Source organism: Diabrotica virgifera, chromosome 3 (assembly GCF_917563875.1).
Source record: "Diabrotica virgifera virgifera chromosome 3, PGI_DIABVI_V3a".
Lineage (NCBI taxonomy): Eukaryota > Metazoa > Arthropoda > Insecta > Coleoptera > Chrysomelidae > Diabrotica > Diabrotica virgifera.
Genome location: NC_065445.1, coordinates 152276991 through 152300235, shown reverse-complemented (window position 1 = coordinate 152300235; position 23245 = coordinate 152276991). Strand labels below are relative to the sequence as shown.

General features: G+C 35.4%; 1 protein-coding gene across 1 annotated transcript in view; it reads left to right on the top strand.

Moving 5' to 3' along the window:
• LOC126882125 (uncharacterized) overlaps window positions 1-23245 on the top strand; it is a 994490-nt gene that overhangs the window by 299784 nt on the left and 671461 nt on the right. Inside the window, exon 2 of the mRNA XM_050646970.1 lies at window positions 10249-10378. Within this exon, the coding sequence (XP_050502927.1) occupies window positions 10249-10378 (130 nt within the window). The remainder of the gene's footprint in view (window positions 1-10248; window positions 10379-23245) is intronic.

Genomic DNA, 23245 nt, shown 5'->3' with positions numbered 1-23245 from the left:
GCGATTTTCGGCTCTTATTGGAGCCTCATCGGAAAGAACGTAGGCACTGTTCTCCATATTTTAACTGATTCGCATCGAGAGGTTTTCCCACTCATTGCAACCGAAGTGATGACAGTAGGTGGCTAGCGCCATCTGGCATTGAAAGAGGAAGTAGTTTTCAATCCTAATAGTAAATTATTAATATTGAAAATATTAAAAATATTACTAAAAGATTTTTAAATTGAAAACTTATTGGTACACTTTCCTGGTGACACCTCCAAGACTTCTACAAGCTGCAGACGGGGGATGTGAATTACATAGTGTAGAATTCCTTCCCTCTCGTCTTCACTGCAGCATCCATTTGACTTGCAAATTGTAGAAGTCTTGGAGGTGTCACCAGGAAAGTGTACCAATAAGTTTTCAATTTAAAAATCTTTTAGTAATATTTTTAATATTTTCAATATTAATAATTTACTATTAGGATTGAAAACTACTTCGTCTTTTCTTAAACAATTTAAAAAAGGTATTATGGGTTTTCGTAGGGGCCGGCGTAGCCGAGTGGTAGTGTGCTAGGCTAGCGTGCCGGTGGTCCTGAGTTCAAATCCTACCGCCGGCAAGAACAACTAGACATTTTTAAAAATGTTTATAGGCCCCAGGTCGACTCAGCCTGAATAAAATGAGTACCTTGGGTAAAACCAGGGGTAATAATAGGCGGTTGAAGCGTAGCACTGGCCCTGTTACCTTCCTTGTATACCGTAGGCCCTAGATATAGCAGACTACCCTGCTATACTCCCAAAGCCACGTGAGCGGTATAAAACGGGGACTATTATTATTATTATTATGGGTTTTCCACAAAAAGTGCTTAATTTTTTGGATATTTCACGTCGAAATATTCTATTTGAAATTTGGGGAATATGAATATATTTTTCATTGGCTATAACTCTGGTTCTACAAGGTCCACTGACCTAACGCGTACACCATTTTTTTAAATTTTTACGGGCTATATTTTTGCTAAGACCGTTTTTTCGACAAAATACTTACTTTTTGAGTTATTTGCGAAAAACCGTTTAAAAATGTGGTTATTTTGTTGAAAAATTAACATATTCACTAGCAAATAACTGGAGAAGTGTTGACTTGGCGAAAAAGCTCTATAGAACAAAAGTTACTTAAAATTAGTCAGTTTACCCATTTCCGGACTTATTTTGGACATATATTTTTTCATCCCCAAGAGGGGGTGATAGATTTTTAAATACCTCAAATTAGTTTAAACAAGTTATCCTCGAAAAATGCATAGTTTTCCCGTCTTTTGACTTTGAAACTACAATATTTAGCATTTGACGAAGAAGAGCTAACATATAATAAAGTATAGCTCGATTACTATTGGTCTTAGAAAATTAAAAAAAAGGTTGTGTTGATTTTTTCAAAAGGTACATTTTTGTTAAGCTAAGTTGTTTTGATAAAACGAAAACTTTTTGAGTTATTTTCAGAAAACTGATTAAAAACATTAATTTATTTAATATAAAACTAACACTTTCGATAGCGAATAAATCGAAAACTATTAATTTTATCAAAAAAATGTAAAGAACATTTTTTTCTTAGAATGAATGTTTTTACCAACTTTTGCGGTCAAAATATAATAAAAAATTTTCACCCCCGACATGGGGTGGCAACCACCCCCATTGTAAAAGCGCCTTTCGGCATCATATAGATTTTGATCCTTGGACTATCCACTGCTTATTCTCAAATTTTCAAGCAAATCGATCCATTCTGTAAAAATTGCGAGGTTTTGTCCTATTTTAAGCTTCATTACTTGGACTATGAAAGTCACCCCCAGGGCAAAAGCACACATCGGCACAATATCACTTTTTTCTTTGACATGTAAGCTATGCGTATGCCAAATTTCATGTCAATCCAAGCGGTTCTTTAAAATTTAGAACAAAAACCGTGAAAGAATGTACTAATATTGTAGGTCTAATAAACTCGTAATAACCACATGATTATAGGGATGGCGGTTTTTGAGAAAAAACCGGTTTTCGGTTATACCGGTTTTTGCTTACGGTTTAACCTGGCGGTTATAACCGGTCAAAAAACCGGTTTTTGAATAAACCGCTTTTCGGTTTTTTTAATCCTATAGGTTACAAAATTACATTTACAATACACTTTAGTTTGCGATACTCCATTCGACTCGATATCAATATGATCAAAATTAATACTATCGAAAGAACATGTATTACTTTTAACACGTTCGTATATTTGTAGAATAGGTACATTTTAACTCATTTAATACTTCCTGTATGAGTGTATCGTTTTGAAAACGTAGGGAAATTCTTGGAGATTCGTATTCGTAATCAGTAATTCGATATTCATAGTCAGAGCATTATTTTTGGTAATCAGAAAAAGCCATTCACCTACTTTAAATGTCAAGAGTTAAGTGTGAAAAATAGATGAGGTTTGCGTCTAATTCAACCAGATCACTTCTTATGTAAATATTATGATTACAAATACCTTTTCAAGGAAATATTATAATAAAACTTAATGATTGTTTCTGGCTGATGTGAGATTGCACTTTCAGTTTGCTTCTGTATTTTATAAAATAAATAAAATTTGAATTATGGTTTTGTTTGGAATAATTACTTGAGAATAATAATTATGATTGGGATCCAAAATAATACCTAACCTAATCCTAATCACCGTAAAAACCTAATAACCGGTTTTACTTTAAAAAGAAAAAACCGGTTATAACCGGGACAAAAAATCAACCGATAAAACCGGTTATTGCGAAGTCAAAAAACCGGTTTTACGTTTAAACCGGTAGGTTTTTCCCATCCCTACATGATTATAAGAATATACACACATACATACGTTTATACATATTATATTATATAATAAAATGAACAACTAATAGTTTCTACAATATTGCCCACTTATATAAAGTCTCACTTGTGTATTGTGTGATTTAATTAAATGTGTATATATTTTTTATAACAAGCAACTACAATACTTTTTTAATAAAGTTAAATAAAAAAAAAAACAAATTGACCAGCTGTAAGTTTAAAATGCTAATTATTTCTACAACTATGTTATACTAAATAATGATAACGAAATAATTGCGAAACAAACGAAATAAATCAAAAATAAATTAGTTCTGTTTTTGTCAAATTTCGAAAAGTAGCTTTTTTCGAATAATATACTGTAATGCAATTAATCAGTAATAATTATATTATGTATTTATTTTGGTAATAAAGGAATGTCATTGACGGATGTGATAAGTTTCCTAGAGCCATTGTGAGATACATACACTTTACCTTGATAAGTCCAGCAGTTTTTTGCACCTACAGTTGACCGAACTTTTGTTAACAATTCATGACACTAACGATATCATTTCACTAACACCAATATTGCACCCTTTAAAATTTCGTTTTTCTATAAACACTTTATCTCTAAGCCATCTATTTACAAACATGATAGCGACTGGTCTTGGTGTTTTCATATTACTACATACTTGTTTTTTTACCAAGTCGATAACAAGTAATTAGACTTGTAGGTACTACATTTTTTGTTTTAAGTTTATTGGTAATAATTTCAGCAATAGACATCGGCAAATCTTCCTTCTCTTTCTCTTCTATGCCATTTATAATAAGGGATCTCTGACGTATGTCCCGTTTTAAATATTCAACGTTATTTTGGTTTTGAATAACTGTTGATTGTAATTTATTTAAATCTTCTTTAACAGAATTATTTAATTCTAAGGCTTTGGACTCAAATGCATTTATTATATCTAGGTGTTTATATGATGTGTTTGTTGTTGTAGTCTAAGAGCTCGGAGCGGATTTTGTGCGTGATAAGTAATATGAAAAAACTATACGGGGATATGTTGAATTAGTTGTGTACATGACTTTCACCAACAGCCGGAAACCAGAGTTGGGGCCGAGGGTAGTTATAAGGGGTCAAAGTCGCGGATTTTATTTTTTTTATGACGCTCATGATCGAGATAGTTCACCAAAATTTGGGAATAAGTAGGTCATGACGTACCTAAGTAAAATCTCTAGGGGCTCAACGCTGCCTGGCCGACAAAGGGGTGAATGTAAGGGTGAATATAAAAAATATAACGGGTTTTTTGCGACGTTCGTGATTGAGATAGTGCACCAAAATTTGGGTATAAGTAGACCATGACATAAATAATTAAAATCCCCAGAGCCGGAAACCAGAGTGGGGACGCTCATGATCGAGATAGCGCGCCAAAATTTGGGAATAAGTAGGTCATGACGTAACTAATCAAAATCTCCATGAGTGGAACGCTGCGTGGTCGACAAAGGGGTGGGGCAGGGGTGAATATAAAAAAATGTAAGGGGTTTTTTGCGAAGTTCGTGATTGAGATAGTGCACCAAAATTTGGAAATAAGTAGACCATGACATAACTAAGTAATATTCCCAGAGACGGAAACCAGAATGGCGGACGAGGGTAGTTATAAGGGGTAAAAGTCGCGGTTTTTATTGTTTTTTTTTGTGGCGCTCATGATGGAGATAGTGCACCAAAATATTTGGGAGTAAGTAGGTTATGACGTAACTAAGTAAAATATTCAGGGGCGGAACGCTGCTTGGGGTACAAAGGGGTGGTAGGCAGGCGTGAGTATAAAAATATATGGGGGTTTTTTTGCCGTTCGTGATCGAGATAGTGCACCAAAATTTGGGAATAAGTAGATCATGACATTACTAAGTAAAATCTCCAGGGGCGGAACGCTGCGTAGGGGACAAATATTGTGCCGGGTTACAAAAAAAATAATACACACTGTGATTTTGACTCCTTAAAACTACCCTCATCCCCAACTCTGGTTTCCGGCTCTGGGGATTTTACTTAGCTAAGTCATGGTCTACTTATTCCCAAATTTTGGTGCACTATCTCAATCTAGCACGTCGCAAAAAACCCCTTATATTTTTTATATTCACACCTACCCCCACCCCTTTATCGGCCACGCAGCGTTCCACCCCTAGAGGTTGTACTTAGTTACCTCATGACCTACTTATTCCCAAATTTTGGTGCACTATCTCGATCATGAGCGTCACAAAAAAAATAATAAAAACGGCGATTTTCACCCTTTATAACTACCCTCATGCCCAACTCTGATTTCCGACTCTGAGGATTTTACTTAGTTATGTCTTGGTCTACTTATTCCCAAATTTTGCTGCACTCTGTCAATCACGAACGTCGCAAAAAAACCCTTATATTTTTTGTATTCACCCCTGCCCCACCCCTTTGTCGGCCACGCGGAGTGCCACCCCTGGAGATTTTACTTAGTTACGTCATGACCTACTTATTCCCAAATTTTGGTGCACTCTCTAGATCATGAGCGTCACAAAAAAAAATAATAAAAACGGCGACTTTGACCCCTTATAACTACCCTCATCCCCAACTCTGGTTTCCGGCTCTGGGGATTTTACTTAGTAATGTCATGATCTACTTATTCCCAAATTTTGGTCTACTATCTCAATCAAGAACGTCGCAAAAAACCCTTTATATTTTTTATATTCACCCCTACCCCCACCCCTTTGTCGGCCACGCAGCGTTCCGCCCCTAGAGATTTTACTTAGTTACGTCATGACCTACTTATTCCCAAATTTTGGTGCACTATCTCGATCATAAGCGTCATAAAAAAAATAATAAAATCCGCGACTTTGACCCCTTATAACTACCCTCGGCCTTAACTCTGGTTTCCGGCCGTTGATGAAAGTGATGTACACAACTAATTCAACATATCCCCGTATAGTTTTTCCATATTACTTATCACGCACAAAATCCGCTTCTATCTCTCCGACTATTACCTGAGATTTGAAATCCATAATACCCTTTTGAAGAAACTCTTCTAGCTTTGAAACACGTGCTGCTAGCATTTTATTGTCTATTTCTGGGTTGTTTCTTGTATTTTTCATTTTATTTTAACTGTAGAGCTTCTTATAGATATTGTTTAACTAACTGACACTCCAAACTAATTTAATAATGCACTTAAACATAAACAAATTAGATTTTCTCGAAGCTCGACTTGAAACACAACCTACTTAGTCAGCACCATATGCAAACTTCACCGGAACCGAACATATACTTCACCGGAACCGAACATATAATTTCTATCACTATTGTATTAGACGATTTATTACTCCTGGCTCCAGGAGCCAGAAATATACACTTGCTAAGCCCTTTTTCTTCGAAACAATTTTTGTCAATGTAATGGTAATATAAAATATAAGTGGTCAATAACTTCCACATAAGAGAAATTTCGAAGAAATTTCTGAAATTTTAGTCTAACAAGGAGTCTCCAAACCGAAAAAAGTCAATGTCTAAAAACAGATTTCTCATTAATGAGCGAATTAAAAATGGGACGAGAGGAACGAACCGCTTTGATTGAAAAACTTTTTAAAAAGTCGGAAACATCATCGAAATTGGCTCAAAAATCAGGTGATCCTTCTATACACATGTTTTTTGAAAGTGTTGCTTCCACAGTGTCGAAATATCCTACGATTGAAAAGGCAAGAATAAAAGCTGAAGTGATGAATATTGTTTCGCGATATGAAATTGAGCTGGCTGCAAATGAACTAGGTACATGAATTGGTTTCTATATCCTATATTACAATAAATAATTCTTGTGACGAAAATTCTTTGGAAACCAATATAGGTTACTTCAAAGTTATGCTTAATTTTTCTTCTGCATAAATCGGATGTTGTCTTCTGTTGTAGGGCTTTTTAGTAATATCATCTTATAAATTGTAATACAGTTTCAAATCAATCAGTAGAAAGTCTAAAATATTCTTGAAATTTTTCATCGTTCTGAAACAATTTTATTTCGACTGTTAATTTAAATGCACCTCCTGTATTACGACATGAAAAAATTTCGTTTACGTTTTTATTTTCTTTTATTTAAATTTAATATTATTAACTCTTCTTCCTCATCCTCTTCTACGAGTAATAAAATTATTGCCTAGATTTTGTCAGAATTCATTTTTCTACGTACACCCTCCGTGAGAACAAACGTCAAACTCAAACTATTTTGATAGCGACAGAATATGTTAACAAACCGACTCACTCAAATCTGCCGTGCGTCGAGTACAACAGATTCTGCTGTACGCGTATGCCGTGCGTCGCTCACTGTTCTAACAAACCATGGCTTAAAGAAGAAGAAGCCTATTTCGCTCTTTCTTGAACGTAGGCCTCCCCTTTTTCCATCCAGGGTGCTCTGTCCTGGGCTATACTAATCCAATTGGAACCAGTGTGTTCTTCTTCGGTAGTCCCAGGGTATCCAATGTAGTATTTGGTTATTCCATCTGCCACATTTTATCAGACCGCAAAAATACGCGTATTCCTGTCAAAAACTTAGGATCAAATGTTACCAAACTGGAACAAAATACAATGTTTAAACGGCGACGGAAAGTAAACACGACGTCTACTGAGAATGGTGGTTAACATAATGTGAAGTGTATGGAACGGGTATGGGAAGTAAACGGAGCGTATAGTGAGAATTAAATTTACTTGGAGACTTATACCAAACATCATTTTAAAGAGGAAGAATGGAATTTTTTTTCTGTGAAGCAATGCCTATACCTATATCCCCGGAAAAAAGTTATAGGGCAAAAAGCAAAATTGCTTTCTTTCGTGTTTTTTTGTTGCTTTTTTTGAATATATTTTTGTAAAAACAATATTTTTGACTTTAGAAGGTGATATTTCGATAGTAAATTTAATCTGGAACATTTTTTCTGTAGACGTGTTTGTACCAAAAGTGCATATAACTCACCCTAATGCACCCTGTGCCTAGGGACTAATTCACCACTTTCTTAAGGACGCACCAATTTAAATGGTAGCACTCCGCGGTTTTTTCATATTTAGAGGTCCATTACAAAATACAACCAAGAACAAATCGAACATACCATTGAGAACAATAGAAGTATGAAAGTATTGAGAAGAAGACTAAGAACGGGGACAAGGCAGATAATAAAGATTAAAGATAGAAATGGTCATTTTACAACCAACAGAGAGGAAACCCTTAAAATAGTTGAAGACTTCTACAAATTCCTTTACACAAGCCAACACAAAGTAAATAGCAAAGAAGATCAAGTACCAGAAATATTATCAAGGAAAAAGGGCATTGTCAACCAAGGATCAGACTGCTACCGGAAATCACAATAGACGAAATAAAACTAGCCCTAAGAAAAGCTAAGAACAACAAATTTCCAGGCGAAGATTGTGTAGTTACTGATGCAATCAAAATCGGAGGCACTTGTCTTCTTAAGAAAATAAAAAAACCTTTTTAACATATGCCTTTTAGGTAGTAATATACCCGACAAATGTCACAATGCTGAAGTAATTGTAATGTACTAAAAAGGAGATCCCCATGAATTAAAAAATTACAGATCTATAAGCCTTCTTAGTCACTTATACAAACTTCTTACAAGAATAGTAACGAATCGTCTTAAGAAAAAACTTGATTTCTACCAGCCAATGGAGCAAGCGGGATTTCGTATCGGATTTGTAACAAATGATCACCTACAGAGCATTAAAACGGTAATAGAAAAGACTATCGAATACAATCGACCACTCGTTTTGGCTCTTGTAGATTTTCATAAAGCCTTTGACACGGTAAAATTTGACAAAATTCTGGAAGCACTACAAGCATACCGCATTGACTACCGATACACAAGGTTAATTTACAATACATACATAGAAGAACGCAACTATGTCGGTGAAACTACATAAAAACACGGACCATATCCCAATCGGCAGAGGAGTTCGACAGGGCGAGACCTTATCGCCTAAACTGTTTACCGCAGTAATATGCTTGTACAAAACATAACTGGGAAGAGCGAGGCCTGAATATGGACGGTAGAAGATAAACAAATTTGAAATTTGCAGACGACATAGTTTTATTCTCTGAAAACCTCAAGGAGATATGTACAATGCTACATGAACTTCAGTTAGTGTGTGCCAGTGTAGGTCTTAAAATAAACATCTCCAAAACAAAATTCATGACAAACCTAGCACCTAGCGGAAATATCAATATTGGAGACAACGAAGTAGAGCTAGTGGAAAATACATATATAAGCCTTCTTAGCCTTCTTTTTGGACACGAAATAAAGATCACAAGAGACAACCAAACATGCGCACTACGAAGAAGAATAAACCTAGCATGGGCAGCCTATATAAAACTCAAAGACGTCTTTAAAAGCGATATACCAATTTCTTTAAAACGTAAAACATTTGACCAATGTTTCAATTTGATCAATGTGATGACTTATGGTGCCGAAACTTTGAAATTGACAGCTACAACTTCTAAAATGCTGCAAATAGCCCAGAGGAAAATAGAACGGTCAATGCTGAGTATATCGCTTCGTGACCGAGTTAGAAATGAAGACTTATGACGAAGAACATGAGTTATCGATGTAATTTCCCGAATTGCCAACCTGAAATGGAACTTGGCCGGACACGTCGCCCGAATCAGTGATGGGAGGTGGACGAAGAGATTACTTGAGTGGAGGCCGAGATTAGACAAAAGAAGTAGAGGAAGACCACCTACTCGTTGGACTGACGATCTCAAGAAAATGTCAAGAACATGGATGCAAAGTGCTCAAAATAGAGCACAATGGACAAAAATGAGGGAGGCCTATGTCCAGCAGTGGACTCAAAGGGCTGAGGAGGATGATGATGATGAGAGGTCCATTGACTATATGAAACAATAAAACTCCGTTAACGTTGTAGTTCCTTCCTAAAGTACATAATCAATTAGGACCGTGCAAGTTCGGCAAAGCGACACCTGGTTTCTACGCCCTGCAACTTTATTCGCACTTTTAATTATATTGGCCAATTATATTAGTCCTGGCTACTGGATAATTGCTAAGGCCATAGTCCAAAAAAATAATAAGAAGAAAAAATAAGATTCAGGTTATGTTATTAAAACGTAAACAATTGTATGTAGTAAATAAAACTAGTTATTAAAATGCAGTACTGCAAGCAATATACAATTAATTAAATTTACCTTTGTAATATTTGCATATCATATCAATATTGTGGAGCAATACATAATTTTTCTTCTTCAATGACAATAGGTATGAAATGCACGTCAATTTGACAATTTCAATTGACAATATGAATGATTTAAGAAAGTTGCAATATTTCTCCGCTATTCGCGCACGATCGTTTCTCGTATCCCTTTCAAGTACTTGCACACCGCGAATAGCCTATTTTACAAAAATGTCATAGAAGTCCAATTAAATATATTTCTTTTTTCAGGTAAACATCAGCAACACGTGGGTGCTGCCTGAAGAAGGATTTCCCGTATTTTACCGGTATTTCCGAGATCGCATCTCATGGTACGAAGCCGATGCCGTTTGTCAATTCCATCACAGTTACTTAGTGACCGGTAAGTACCCCCCATTCAAGAAGTCGTCCTTCTTTCGACGGCTTTTTAGCTGTAAGGGAGCCTTTTTCTTTTCATGCGTCACAGGTTATTTATGGCCCTTAGGATTTCGGAAAAACTTATCCGTCCGATCCGATGCTGAAATTGGTCCTTCAAAGAACGCCGTTTTTTTAAAGAAAATGAAGTCGTTGGGGATATGTATGTGCTGGAGCGGCTTTTTCGGATCTATTATCGCTAAAATTATGGCCGTTTCAGCGAAAATTCAATCGAAAAAAAAATGTTTGATCATCTAAGTATCTTCAAAGGCGAAATTACATACACGGTTCAACCGAAATGAATTCACCTTGGTTGAATGGAGCAACAGTGAAAGCAATACTATTTACACGCTATCTGTAAAGTGAACTGTTCAACACATATTCTTCGAAATATGTCGTAGAATAAAGTCATGCATTTAGGAGTTGCATACAAGAATTATCTAAAAAGAAGTTAAGGAAGGAAACACATTGAACTTACAGTTCTAAAGTTATGACTAACTATTGTAATTGGGAAATAAGCCACAATTTAACATTTCTACTTCCACAACACACGTCGTTGTCAAAATATAAAACAATAATAAAGTAAACAAACATGTTGCTTAGTAAAAAATTCTTCTAATAATTTAATTTTAAAAGATTTTAATAATTAGTGGTTTTTTAGCATAGTTATTTATATTACAGTTATATTTGTTATATTTTTCATTTTTAATAACACTCACTACAATTCTTTTTGTTATAAATATATAACATCTTTGACTAAAATCTCAAACTGATGATGTTAACGACTGTTTAACGAAATATTGTAATCGTAGAAAAGAGTACAATGAGTCTTCCATTTCAGCTGTTATCCCAATAATTTGTAAATTGATAATGAATTAAATATTATTATAGTACTCACCGGAGGGACCGCAGACGTTCGGATACAATTAGCGTCTCTTTGCAAAGACAATGACGTCGACTTTGCAAAGTAACAAGACACTTACTCAACACACACACTACACATGACACTATAGGTACCTAACTGTTCAAAATTACCGTACCTACCATGCCAATGGCCATTAGTTGTCGAGGCATTAGCTAAATAAAAAAAATATTATTATAAATATTAATTATCGTTTATAAATAAGGAATTGTCAAGATTGGATCGAATGGAACAGAACAACTTAGAACGGGATCCTACAACATTCACAAGAAATAATACGAGGAAAATATCAATACCATATATAAAAGGACTATCTTAGAAACTTAAAACAATAGGAAATAAATTCAACATTCAAAACAACAAACACATTAAGATATATTTTATCTAAAACTAAACCTAACAATGAATAAAAAAGAACAAAGAATTGTATTCATAAAATACGTTGTGAATGCGAACAATTTTATTTAGGTGCAACATCAACACCATTTAGTCCAGAAAGCCACTGCGCATCCGCTAGGAAAAATATTCTCATTCGGATTTTTTGAACAATCTTACTCAAAAAGGACTCCTTTTAACAAATTTACATGTTGCCAGGACCAAAAGGTGGTCAAACATTTTTTAAACGTTTTTTTTGTTGTTTTCCTTATTATTTTTTTTGCATGGAAAAAAGTTTTTTTTAAGTTTTTTGGATCATTCCAAACAGAAAAAGTCTTTAGTGACTTTTCTCTAAAAATGATAGATTTTGACATATAAGCGATTAAAAATTGAAAAATTGCGAAATTGGCCATTTTTAACCCTCAAAAACTATGTGAAAAACTGAAAATTTGAATGTTACCAAGATAGGTAGATATTCTTTAAACATCGATTGATGAAATCCCGAAGAGTTTTTTGCAATACAATATTCAAAACTTCTTTGTTTTTTAACTGCTAATCAAGCGTGCGCGACACTATTTTCCACCGACAGTATGGTGCAAATGAAAGGAATAAATTCGTTATTTCGTAAACCGGCGACTTTAAAGAAAAATCCCGAAACAAACCGATTTTTATTTTTAAGTTATGATATTGTGGCATATATGGTATACTAGTGACGTCATCCGTCTGGACGTGATGACGTAATCGATGCTTTTTTTAAATGAGAATAGGGATCGTGTGGTAGCTCATTTGAAAGGTTCTTCAATTCTCTGTTCAGTAATGTAAACATTTACATAATTATTTATACAGAGTGTCCTTCTACTTCTTTTTTGTCAAATAGTTTAATTTAATAAAAATTTTTTGGACACCCTGTATAAATAATTATGTAAATGTTTACATTACTGAACAGAGAATTGAAGAACCTTTCAAATGAGCTACTACACGACCCCTATTCTCATTAAAAAAAATCATCGATTACGTCATCACGTCCAGACGGATGACGTCACTAGTATACCATATATGCCACAATATCATAATTTAAAAATAAAAATCGGCCTGTTTCGGGATTTTTCCTTAAAGTCGCCGGTTTACGAAATAACGAATTTATTCCTTTCATTTGCACCATACTGTCGGTGGAAAATAGTGTCGGTAGAAAAATGCACGCTTGATTAGCAATTAAAAAACAAAGGAGTTTTGAATATTGTATTGCAAAAAACTCTTCGGAATTTCATCAATCGATGTTTAAAGAATATCTACCTACCTTGGCAACATTCAAATTTTCAGTTTTTCACATAGTTTTTGAGAGTTAAAAATGGCCGATTTCGCAATTTTTCAATTTTTAATCGCTTATATGTCAAAAACTATCATTTTTAGAGAAATGTCACTAAAGACCTTTTCTGTTTGGAATGATCCAAAAAACCTAAAAAAACTTTTTTCCATGCAAAAAAAAATAATTTTAGGAAAAAACAAAAAAAAAAACGTTTAAAAAATTTTTGACCACCTTTGGCAACATGCAAATTTGTTAAATGGAGTCCTTTTTGAGTAAGATTGTGCAAAAAATTCGAATCAGAATATTTTTCCTAGCGGATGCGCAGTGGCTTTCTGGACTAATTAAACGTTAGGATAAGTGAACGTCAGTTTCATATTAAAAATAGAGAATTTGATAGATCTCAAAAATATGTTAACACGCATGGTGTGTAATGAACATAGAGTTCAGCGGAGAGATTCAAGTACATATAATAGTCATGAAAGAAACAGATAGTAAAAAGAAAAAATCAAAGAAGTGGCTCTAATTATGAAACCAATTGTGTCGCAAATTCCTCGCTCCTCGGTAGAATGCAGTAGGATGTGGTTACCCATACTAAAAGAGGAAGTCAATAGAAAGAAAATACCACGATTAGTAAATCAATAACATATCGAGATTAGTACATATTTTATATTTCAGTAGATATTATTTATGTATTTATGTATTATTAATATTATTTATAATTTAACATAACATACAATATAAAGTCAGAATTTGGTGTTAGTTTTGAGAGTAAACTAAATGTAAGACCAACTACTTACAATGTCGGGATAGTATCACGAGGTTTTTTCCTGGGTTTTCCTCGTGATTTACTATGGAATTACTAATGCGAGAATTTTGCTGTTACAATTGCATGTGGTTGTCTTTTTAAAGACAGGTTGCTATGATTTTTTTGTGATGAATATTCTTGAGTTAAAGTTGATTTCATGACGTAATCGAATGAACTATCTTTCAATAAAGTCGTCCCAGGAACGCAACTCATAAATATTGGCTATATCATTTTAAAGTCTTCTACTTTAAAATGTATAATATTTGTCTGAATTGCCAATATAAATGAGTCAGATTAAATTAAATTATTAGAAGAATTTTTTACTAAGCAACAACATTTTTGTTTAATTTATTAATATTTTGTATTTTGACAACGACGTCCGATGTGGAGTTGGAAGATTAATAAAATTATTTTTTCAAGTTAAATTGTGGCTTATTCCCCAATTAGAATAGTTAATTCCAAAAATGCCTCCAATAAATAGCTTCAGAAAAATAAAAAGTTATGACGAATAGAAATTTCAGTCAAAATTCGTAACTCGCCCTGCATATTATTAAATAATTAATATTCCCCATAGGGGCCTTGTATGCAACGTCATTTTTGAATTAATACAAAAATACAAAGATGAATCAAAATAGCACCTTTTCCATTTGTGCCACCAAAGTAAACACATTATGCTGTTGTTTGTTTATTTTTCGTACAGCACAAAAGAGCGCCTTGCTAACGAACCTAATTTCCCGGGGGCTATCGGCCATTCGCTTTTCAACGAAATTTGTCAAATTTACAAAATAAATATGTGCCCAGATACACTTTTACCGAAAAATCTTCCCCAAGGCAACGTTTGGCGGGATTCCAATGTTGCGAACTGCGTCCCTGGTGCATTAGCGAAGAATCAAACGTCGAGAATTTTTCTATTCCCGATTTGGTGTCATTACGAAGAATTTTTGTGCTCAGTTTCGAGGTTTTTGACATTTTTTTCTTAATTTGACAACAGGTTACGCAATTTTAAATTGAGTTAACAGTAATTTTTACTCGCTCATTATTGTAGCTCACGGTGGTGTAGAAAAAATTTTAATACCACATAAAAACCACCCGCAACATTTTTCCAGAATATAAAGAGTCCTTGTTTCAGTAATCATCTCTGCTCAATATCAAAATCGTATCTTAATAACTTTTCAAGAAAACTGTGATCATATATAATTCGTACATATTTATGTATAATTTCACCTTAGACCTTTTAATATCTACAATAAAAACACTGCAATAACAATATAATCAATAATAATAATTACTTTTTCCACCTACCTCTACCGAAAGTATACTTTTCCGGACCTGATTGTAGGGAGCAAAGTTGTACTTTTCCTCCCTAGGGCGGAAAAGTAAAAGTGACATCATGGTATTTCATTCATGAATTTATAAATTATTGATGCCCTGTACAATATCTATTTTCTATTATATACATTTTAACGTTTATTTATAAAACACCCTGTATTTTGCAGAATGGTAAAAAACAGTAAATTGTTATTTTGATTTAACAATGTTTACATTAATAATTTTACTTATATTTGACAGTTGACAGTTATATTGTACCCACTTGTTAGTTTTAGTTCTAATAAATTTTGTTGGTTAGTTACATAAATAAATTAAGTAAAAATGAAAAAATGACTTGTTATTTGAGGAAGGTGGAAAAACCATATGTATAACATGGGAGTAAAGTACCTTTTCCTCCCTTGAATGATTACTGCCCTCCGCTACGTGTCGGGCAGTAAACTTCATTCTCGGGAGGAAAAGTAGCACTTTCCTCCCTTGTTATACAAATAACTATTATTTCAATAAATTTCATTTTTAACAGAAACAATTTTAAAAATTTTAATTATAATAAATATTAAAAATAAATATTTCAAATGTTAAATAGATAAAGAACTGTACTCATTTACAGCACGCAAAAATCTGTTTTTGTAAAAAAAATTAATGAAAAATCAAAATAAATAACCATTTTCAATTTCGTTGCATCACGAAACTACAGCCGCATCATATTCTAGTTCAATCAGAGAGTGCAGCAAGCACCTCTACCGGTTTCGAAACTTATTAGTCTCTCATCAGGAGGCACATATGCTGATTGGATATGTGGAATGGTGAAAATTAGTTTTATTACCATCTTTGGCCGTAGGGCCAAATGACGAATGTATCGTCAACATATCGTAGCCAGATGGAAACAGATTTAACTTCGTGCAGCCCGGACTAACCCAATAGAATGTAAAAGACTCCATTGGGAGTACTTTTTTATACTCTCCACTTTATTTCAACATTAACGTGTAAACTCTAAACTTTTCTTTATTACCCCATGAATTTTAACCACAAAAAGATTTCAAGGAATACGAATGATCCGGAAACCGGTAAATCTCTGCGGAGGGGACACACTCTGAAATAAAATTGCATTTACCCCTTTTGTGCATTGACTATCTCCGATTCTGCAAAACCTTTTCCACATTTCGACGTTGTTTATATGACAGTTTGATCGATCCGGAAAGCTTATTTATAGAAATGGTGGAAATTGAGGTGTCCGTTGGGTTTTTACTTCGCACTAATCGTTCCTTGATCGACGGCTTGTGGATTCTGACGTTGTTCTACCGTTCTACGTAAACATCTTCAATAATAAATGGTATCGATTGGTTTGTAATAAAGTCATACATAATTAATCCGTTGGAATATTTCTGCAGAAAATAGAAAATTATACAAGGTGGGCGAAAGAGAAGTGTGTACCTCGATATTTGGCAGTAGTTATTAGATTTTAAGGAAATGACGAAACAGGTCGATTTTTGTTCTAAGGGGGACACATTTTTACGATACATACATCTATCATTTGTCAACCCCCTCTCATCCACGTCCCCAACACCTTATTTTTAAATCGGGAATAGGGGTTGTGTGATAGCTCATTTGAAAGGGTCTTCAATTCTCTATTCAGCAATATAAACATTACCATAGTTATTTATACAGGGCGTCCAAATTTTTTTTTAATTAAATTAATTGATAAAAAAAAGAAGAATTTATGTATGTGCACATAATTAATTTAATTAAAAAATATTTTTTGGACACCCTGTATATTTCTTCTTAAAATATGATTTTGTGTTTCTTTTTGTTTTTTAAATATATTTTTGTAAAAAAATTATTTACTTCAAAAAGTGATAACTCAATAGCAAATTTAACCTGAAACAATTTTTATGTAGACGTGTTTGTACCAAAAGTGCATAGAACTCACCCTAATTCACCCTGTGTCTAGGGACTAATTCATCCCTTTCTCAAAAACGCACCCCTTTAAATGGTAGCACTCCGCGGTTTGATCATATTTAGAGGTCCATTTTCCATATAAAATAATAACGCCCCCTTAACGTTATAGTTCCTTCTAGCCCTCTTATTTTGAACATAATCAATAGCCTACTAAGCGAATTACAATAAAGTTGGCCCCTTTTTTGTTAAAAAAATCGTGAAAATCTCCCCCTATTTAGCACCCTAAATAAAATTAATCGTTACTGCTTTACCATTTACGTTATATCTGAAAATCTGAAAACCTGAAAATCTAAACGAATACTTCGTTAATGTGAGTAAAAATATAACTTCTACTATTTTACCGCAAAAAGATCCCATTTCCTATCTCCCTAATTCAGGAGTGTTCTCGAATTCATTCTTTATAAGACCAATCGATCAATCTGAACTGATCCAAACGATAAATAGTATCAAAAGCAAATCATCCTGTAGTACTAATGGACTATCCATAAAAATCTTCTCAAATCTCACAAAAAATGTGTCGGAACTCTTCGTCTCACTAATAATTAATGATTCCTTTGAAAGAGGTAAATTCCAAGATTGCCTAAAGATAGCCATTATTATTCCTCTTCATAAGGGTGGTGAAAAATCTAATGCTTGCAACTATAGACCTATTGCCTTACTACCGGTACTCTCCAAAATTATTGAGAGACTCATAAAAACCCGACTTATGTCCTTTCTCATTGCTAACAATATCTTATCCTAAAATCAGTTCTGATTTTTGACTAATAAATGTACCACTGATGCCATGTTTTCTGTGCTTCATGAGGTTTACCAAGCACTAAACAATAATCTTTATACTGCCACTGTTTTCTGTGACTATGCCGAAGCTTTTGATTGTTGAAATCACGACATTTTAATTAAAAAACTAAATTTATATGGAATTCGAGGTATTTCTTTGAATTGGTTTCAATCTTACTTGAATAATAGGAAACAACTAGTTAGAGCAAATGATACTGACTCTAGTCTCAAAAACATTGTATGTGGAGTACCACAAGGTTCAGTATTGGGTCCTCTACTGTTCCTAATCTTTATAAATGACATCACTAATCTAAAACTCGATGGGAAAATTTTTCTTTTGGCTGATGATACCAGTATCACTTGGAGCAACTCAACTATTGCATCTCTTCATGCAACTATAACTTCTGATTTGCTTACGATAAAAACATGGACTGGCTCTAATTTACTCTCTTTTAACGTGGATAAGACAGTAGCATTATCCTATAAAAGTGCTCTTCAACCCCTGCGTGTTAATAATAGCCAGATCTCTACCGTTGACTCTGTAAAATTTCTTGGTATTTTTTTAAACAGCAACCTCAAATGGTCCCTTCATATCGATTTGTTAAGTAAGAAACTCGCCTCAGCCTGCTATGCTATAAGATCTGTTTCGAAAGAACTCAATTTAACATCTAAACTAACATATTTTTTCTTGTTCGAGTCTCATCTTCGATATGGTCTTCCTTTTTGGGGTTCTAGTACAGCTGCCCAATTTGATGTTATTTTCAAATTACAAAAAAGAGCAATAAGATATCTGTTTGGCCTCAAAAGAACAACACATTGCAGAAGTTACTTCAAAGATCACGGAATTTTAACCCTTCCATCTTTATATATTTTAGAAACTGTTTGCTTAATTCGTAAACACATGCATATCTTTCCAGCAAGGCCTCATCATGACTACTCCACCAAAAATTCAACTTTTGATGTCTATTTACCGTTCCCGTCTATATTATATTCGGCAAAAAAACTATACAACCATCTTCCTTTACAACTCAAATCTGCAACATCTTTCCCTAAGTTCCGTAAAATGACAAAAGACCATATTATTCAGTAGAAGAGTTTCTTAATGACTAACTAAGAAATTACAGTAATGTACAAGTAATCAAATTTATCTATATTTGGGTGTCACATGCAGCAGCTTAAACTTATTAGTTCCTATGTTTGTATTTTACTTTGTTGTATGTTCACTTTGTAATTTCTATAAATTTTTGCAATATATCGGTTTTGTTTTATTTTCTTTACTTTATTAACATATATTTGTTATTGTTATTATTTTTTTGTCTGACTTTATGTTAAGCTTTGTCCATAAAATTTGTATAATTTGCAGTGACAATAAAGCATATTTATATTCTATTCTATCTTCTTCATTAAGTACCGTGCCCAAATTTTAGGCGTGCATCCATGTAGTACATTGAATCACGGTTTTTGCTCCAAATTGTAAAGAACTGTTTATATTGTCATGAAATGTGGCATACACATAGGTAACATGTTAAAGAAAAAAAGTGATAGTGTGCCCATATGTGCTTTTGTCCAAGGGGTGAGTTTCACCCCTTCTGGTGGGTGAAAAAACATACGTTCAAAATAAGTCCGTTATTCGATAAACTGACTAATTCTAAGCAACTTTGATTCTAATTCTATAGAGTTTTTTTTAACTAAGTCATTACTTTTCCAGTTATTTGCGAGTGAGTCTGTTCATTTTTAAACAAAAAAACACGTTTTAGACGGTTTTTTGCAAATAACTCAAAAAGTAGATAAGTATTTTATCGAAAAAAACATTCTTTGCAAACATATAGCCTGTAAAAAATTGAAAATTTTGTATGTATGGGGTCTCTAGACCTAGTAGAGGCAGAGTTACAGCTAATTAAAAATAGGTTCTGTATTTGTAGAGTAGGGAGTGTGAGTCAAGTCCCACATCACTTAGGCCACAATTGACCCATTGTACATCCTCCCAGGGGGTTGTCGTCCTTAGTTCATTATCCATCCTGCCATTTTCAGGAAGGTGGACAAATCACCTGGTGACATCTCCCCTATATCGGCAGGTGTAGGCCAAGGCTCGCCGAACGCATACTCTCGTATTGACGATAACTCCGGACATTCACATAGGACATGCTCGACAGTTTCGTCATCTCGTTCACACCTCCTGCATAGAGATGTGTGTGGAGGTGTTTTCTTAGTTGACAATGGCCAGTTAAAAAACCAACGGTCAAACATAGGTTTTTCCTGGTCATTCTCAAGTACTTTTCTGATGCTGACTTCCCAAGGTTCCTTAGTGTTACCTTGGCAAGTCTACATCATGGCCCTTCTTCCCATCCTCTTACGGTTTGCGTGTGGAAGTGATATTTGACAGTTTCCGCGATTGTTGTAGTCGACAAGCCAAAAAGATCACAAGGTCCTAAGAGTCTTAGGCCTGCTGCCCTTCTAGCCAGCTGGTCAGCAATGCGGTTGCCTTTATTTCTGTTGTGTCCTTTAACCCACCTCAGGATGATGTTGTTACCATCCGAAGCTTGGGCTAGTGATTCATGACACTCCATTACTAGCCCTGATATGACGCGTGGTCTGTTCAGGGTTAGTAGCGCTTGTCTGCTGTCTGTGCAGATTATTACAGTTTTGCCGGCTATACCTTTCCCGATTATCTCTTTTGCGGCTATGGAGATACCAGCCAGTTCAGTCTGAACTACGCTGGCATTTTTGCCCATGCCCCATTTTATACTAAGGTTCAATGATCTGGAGTATATTCCACATCCTGAGCCTTCTTTCGTTTTGGAGCCATCGGTGTAGATGCAATATGCATTTGCCACGTTTGACTCCCTATGTTGTCTTGTTTCGATTTTGTAGGGTTTGTCGAAGACAAACGTAAGTTTAATTGAGTCGCATCCATGGCCCGCATGCAGCTGGGGCAGTGCCTCCAGCTCACCCCGCCAGAAACGACATCTCAATTGTCCCATTCCTACATCAAGGTTTGCACCCGCTGAGCGTAACCTCATCATCGTCATCAGCGCCACCTCTCTGACATATATGTCTAAAGGGGTAATGCCAATGAGCAACTCCATTGCAGCAGTTGGTGTTGTTTTCATGGCACCTGTTATATTTAGGCAAGCCATCCGTTGAATATGGTTTAGTTTGTTGATCGCTGTTACCTGTAGCACTTTTCGTACCCAAGCAATGGCTTCGTAAGTTAGCATTGGCCTAATGACAGTAGTGTAGATCCAGGCGACCACCCTGGGCGAAAGGCCCCAAGTGCGTCCGACCGTTCGCCGACACTGTCCATAGGCAATATATGCTCTTTTAGCTCTACTATCTAAGTGAGAGTTCCATGTTAACTTCCTGTCAAGGGTAATACCAAGGTATTTCACCTCTTCAGAGAAATTCAGACTGCAGTTTAGAATCCTAGGGGGTATTAAGCCCGTGATCCTTCTTTTTCTGGTGAAGAGGACCATCTCTGTCTTTTTTGGATTTATAGACAGTGAGTGTTCCTTACACCATGTTTCTATTAGTCTGAGAGCAACTTGTAATCTCTCGCATAGTGTGTTCTCAAACTTACCGCTTTGCAAGACGGTTATATCGTCTGCATAGGCTATTGTGTAGAAACCGTTCTTGCTGAGTTGGTAAACCAGGATATCCAACACTATGTTCCAGAGGAGTGGTGATAGCACCCCCATTGTGGACATCCCCTCGTAACCATCCCTCTAACCAAAACGTCTTCTACATTTATGCTTATTGCTCTATTTGACAGCATACTGAATATCCATTCGCTCACGGCCAGGGGGACATTCCTGACATTGAGCTGTTGGGTGATGGTTGGGAAAGTTGTTTTATCAAACGCTCCCTCAATGTCTATGAATATACCTAGGGTGGATTCTTTATTATCCAGCGATCTTTCAATTCTTCCCACTACTTGATGAAGTGCAGAATCGGTAGATCTTCCCGAAGTATATGCATGTTGATTTGGATGAAGTGGATTATGAACCAGAACTTCATCTCTTATGTACCTCTCGCATAGCCTTTCCATCGTTTTCAAGAGAAAAGATGTCAGGCTAATTGGTCGGAAAGTCTTTGGTAGGGTTTAATCCATCCTACCTGGTTTTGGTATGAAGACCACACGTACCTCTCTCCACTCTCTAGGAATATATCTCAGAGCCAAGGAGGCTCTGAACATTCCCACAAGGTGCGGCAAAAGAATATCCAGTCCCCACCGTAGTAGGGCTGGATATATGCCGTCAGGCCCTGGTGATTTAAAAGGGGCGAAGCACGATATGGCCCATCTTATCTTTTCCTCACTAATTAATGTTCTGGCAAGATGCCAGTCATTTGGTGTGGGTATGATTATTTCTTCCGTCCAGTTTGGTGCTTTTGAAATGCTAGAACCGGGGAAGTGTGTTTTCATCAGGACCTCAGCACTTTCGCAAAGGTTGGAAGTTTTGCTTCCATCTTCCTTTGTTAGTATGCTGATATGCCGATGTGGATCTTTTGAGAGCGCTTTTTGTAGCCTGGAAGCTTGCGGAAAATCTTCGATTTCCTCACAGTAGGCTCTCCAATCAGCTCTTTGTTTTTGTCTACAGACTTTCTTAAACTCTCTGAGGTTTGATTGATAAATATCTCAATCCTCTTTGAGTTTGGTGCGTTTTGCTTTATTAAAAGAAGTTCTTGCTGTCTTTCTAAGGTGTTCCAGTTCAGTGCACCACCAAGAGTTGGTTTTGCGACTTCCTGGACCATCCTTATCGGACAGGATTTTTTATAAGCGTAGCTTATTTTATTTTGGATAGATACCGTGTACCTTTCCAATTCTGTATTAGTTCCTGGAGTTAAAGCCTTTTCATTCCGCAGAGCATCTTCTAAGAGGCGGTTGTAGAGTTCTACATCCGTCCTCCTAGGGTCGCGAGATTTGATAAGGCTTTTTCCAGACTAATAATATAGGTCAACCAGCGGTGATCAGACATAGAGATGTCCTCTAAGACCTGCCAGTTCTTAATTTTATTAGATATTTCTGCTGTTGCTAGCGTGATATCTATAACAGTTTGGCTACGAACATTAATAAATGTAGGTTCCTTGCCTTTATTTAAGATATACAAATCTTTACTAATAATATAGTCATAAAGAGACTTACCTCGAGAGTTGTTATCTTTGCTGCCCCAGCCTAGATGGTGAGAATTCGAATCGCAGCCGATAATAAGTTCTACCTTCTGGCTGAGACAATGGTCTACCAGATCTTCCATCTCCGTTGTTGGTGGTAGGGTGGCTGCATCTGAGGGTAGGTAGACCGATGCTAGTATCAACTCTCTGCTTTTGCCTTTTCCCCATGGGCATTTTACTTTAACAGCAGTTACGTCTG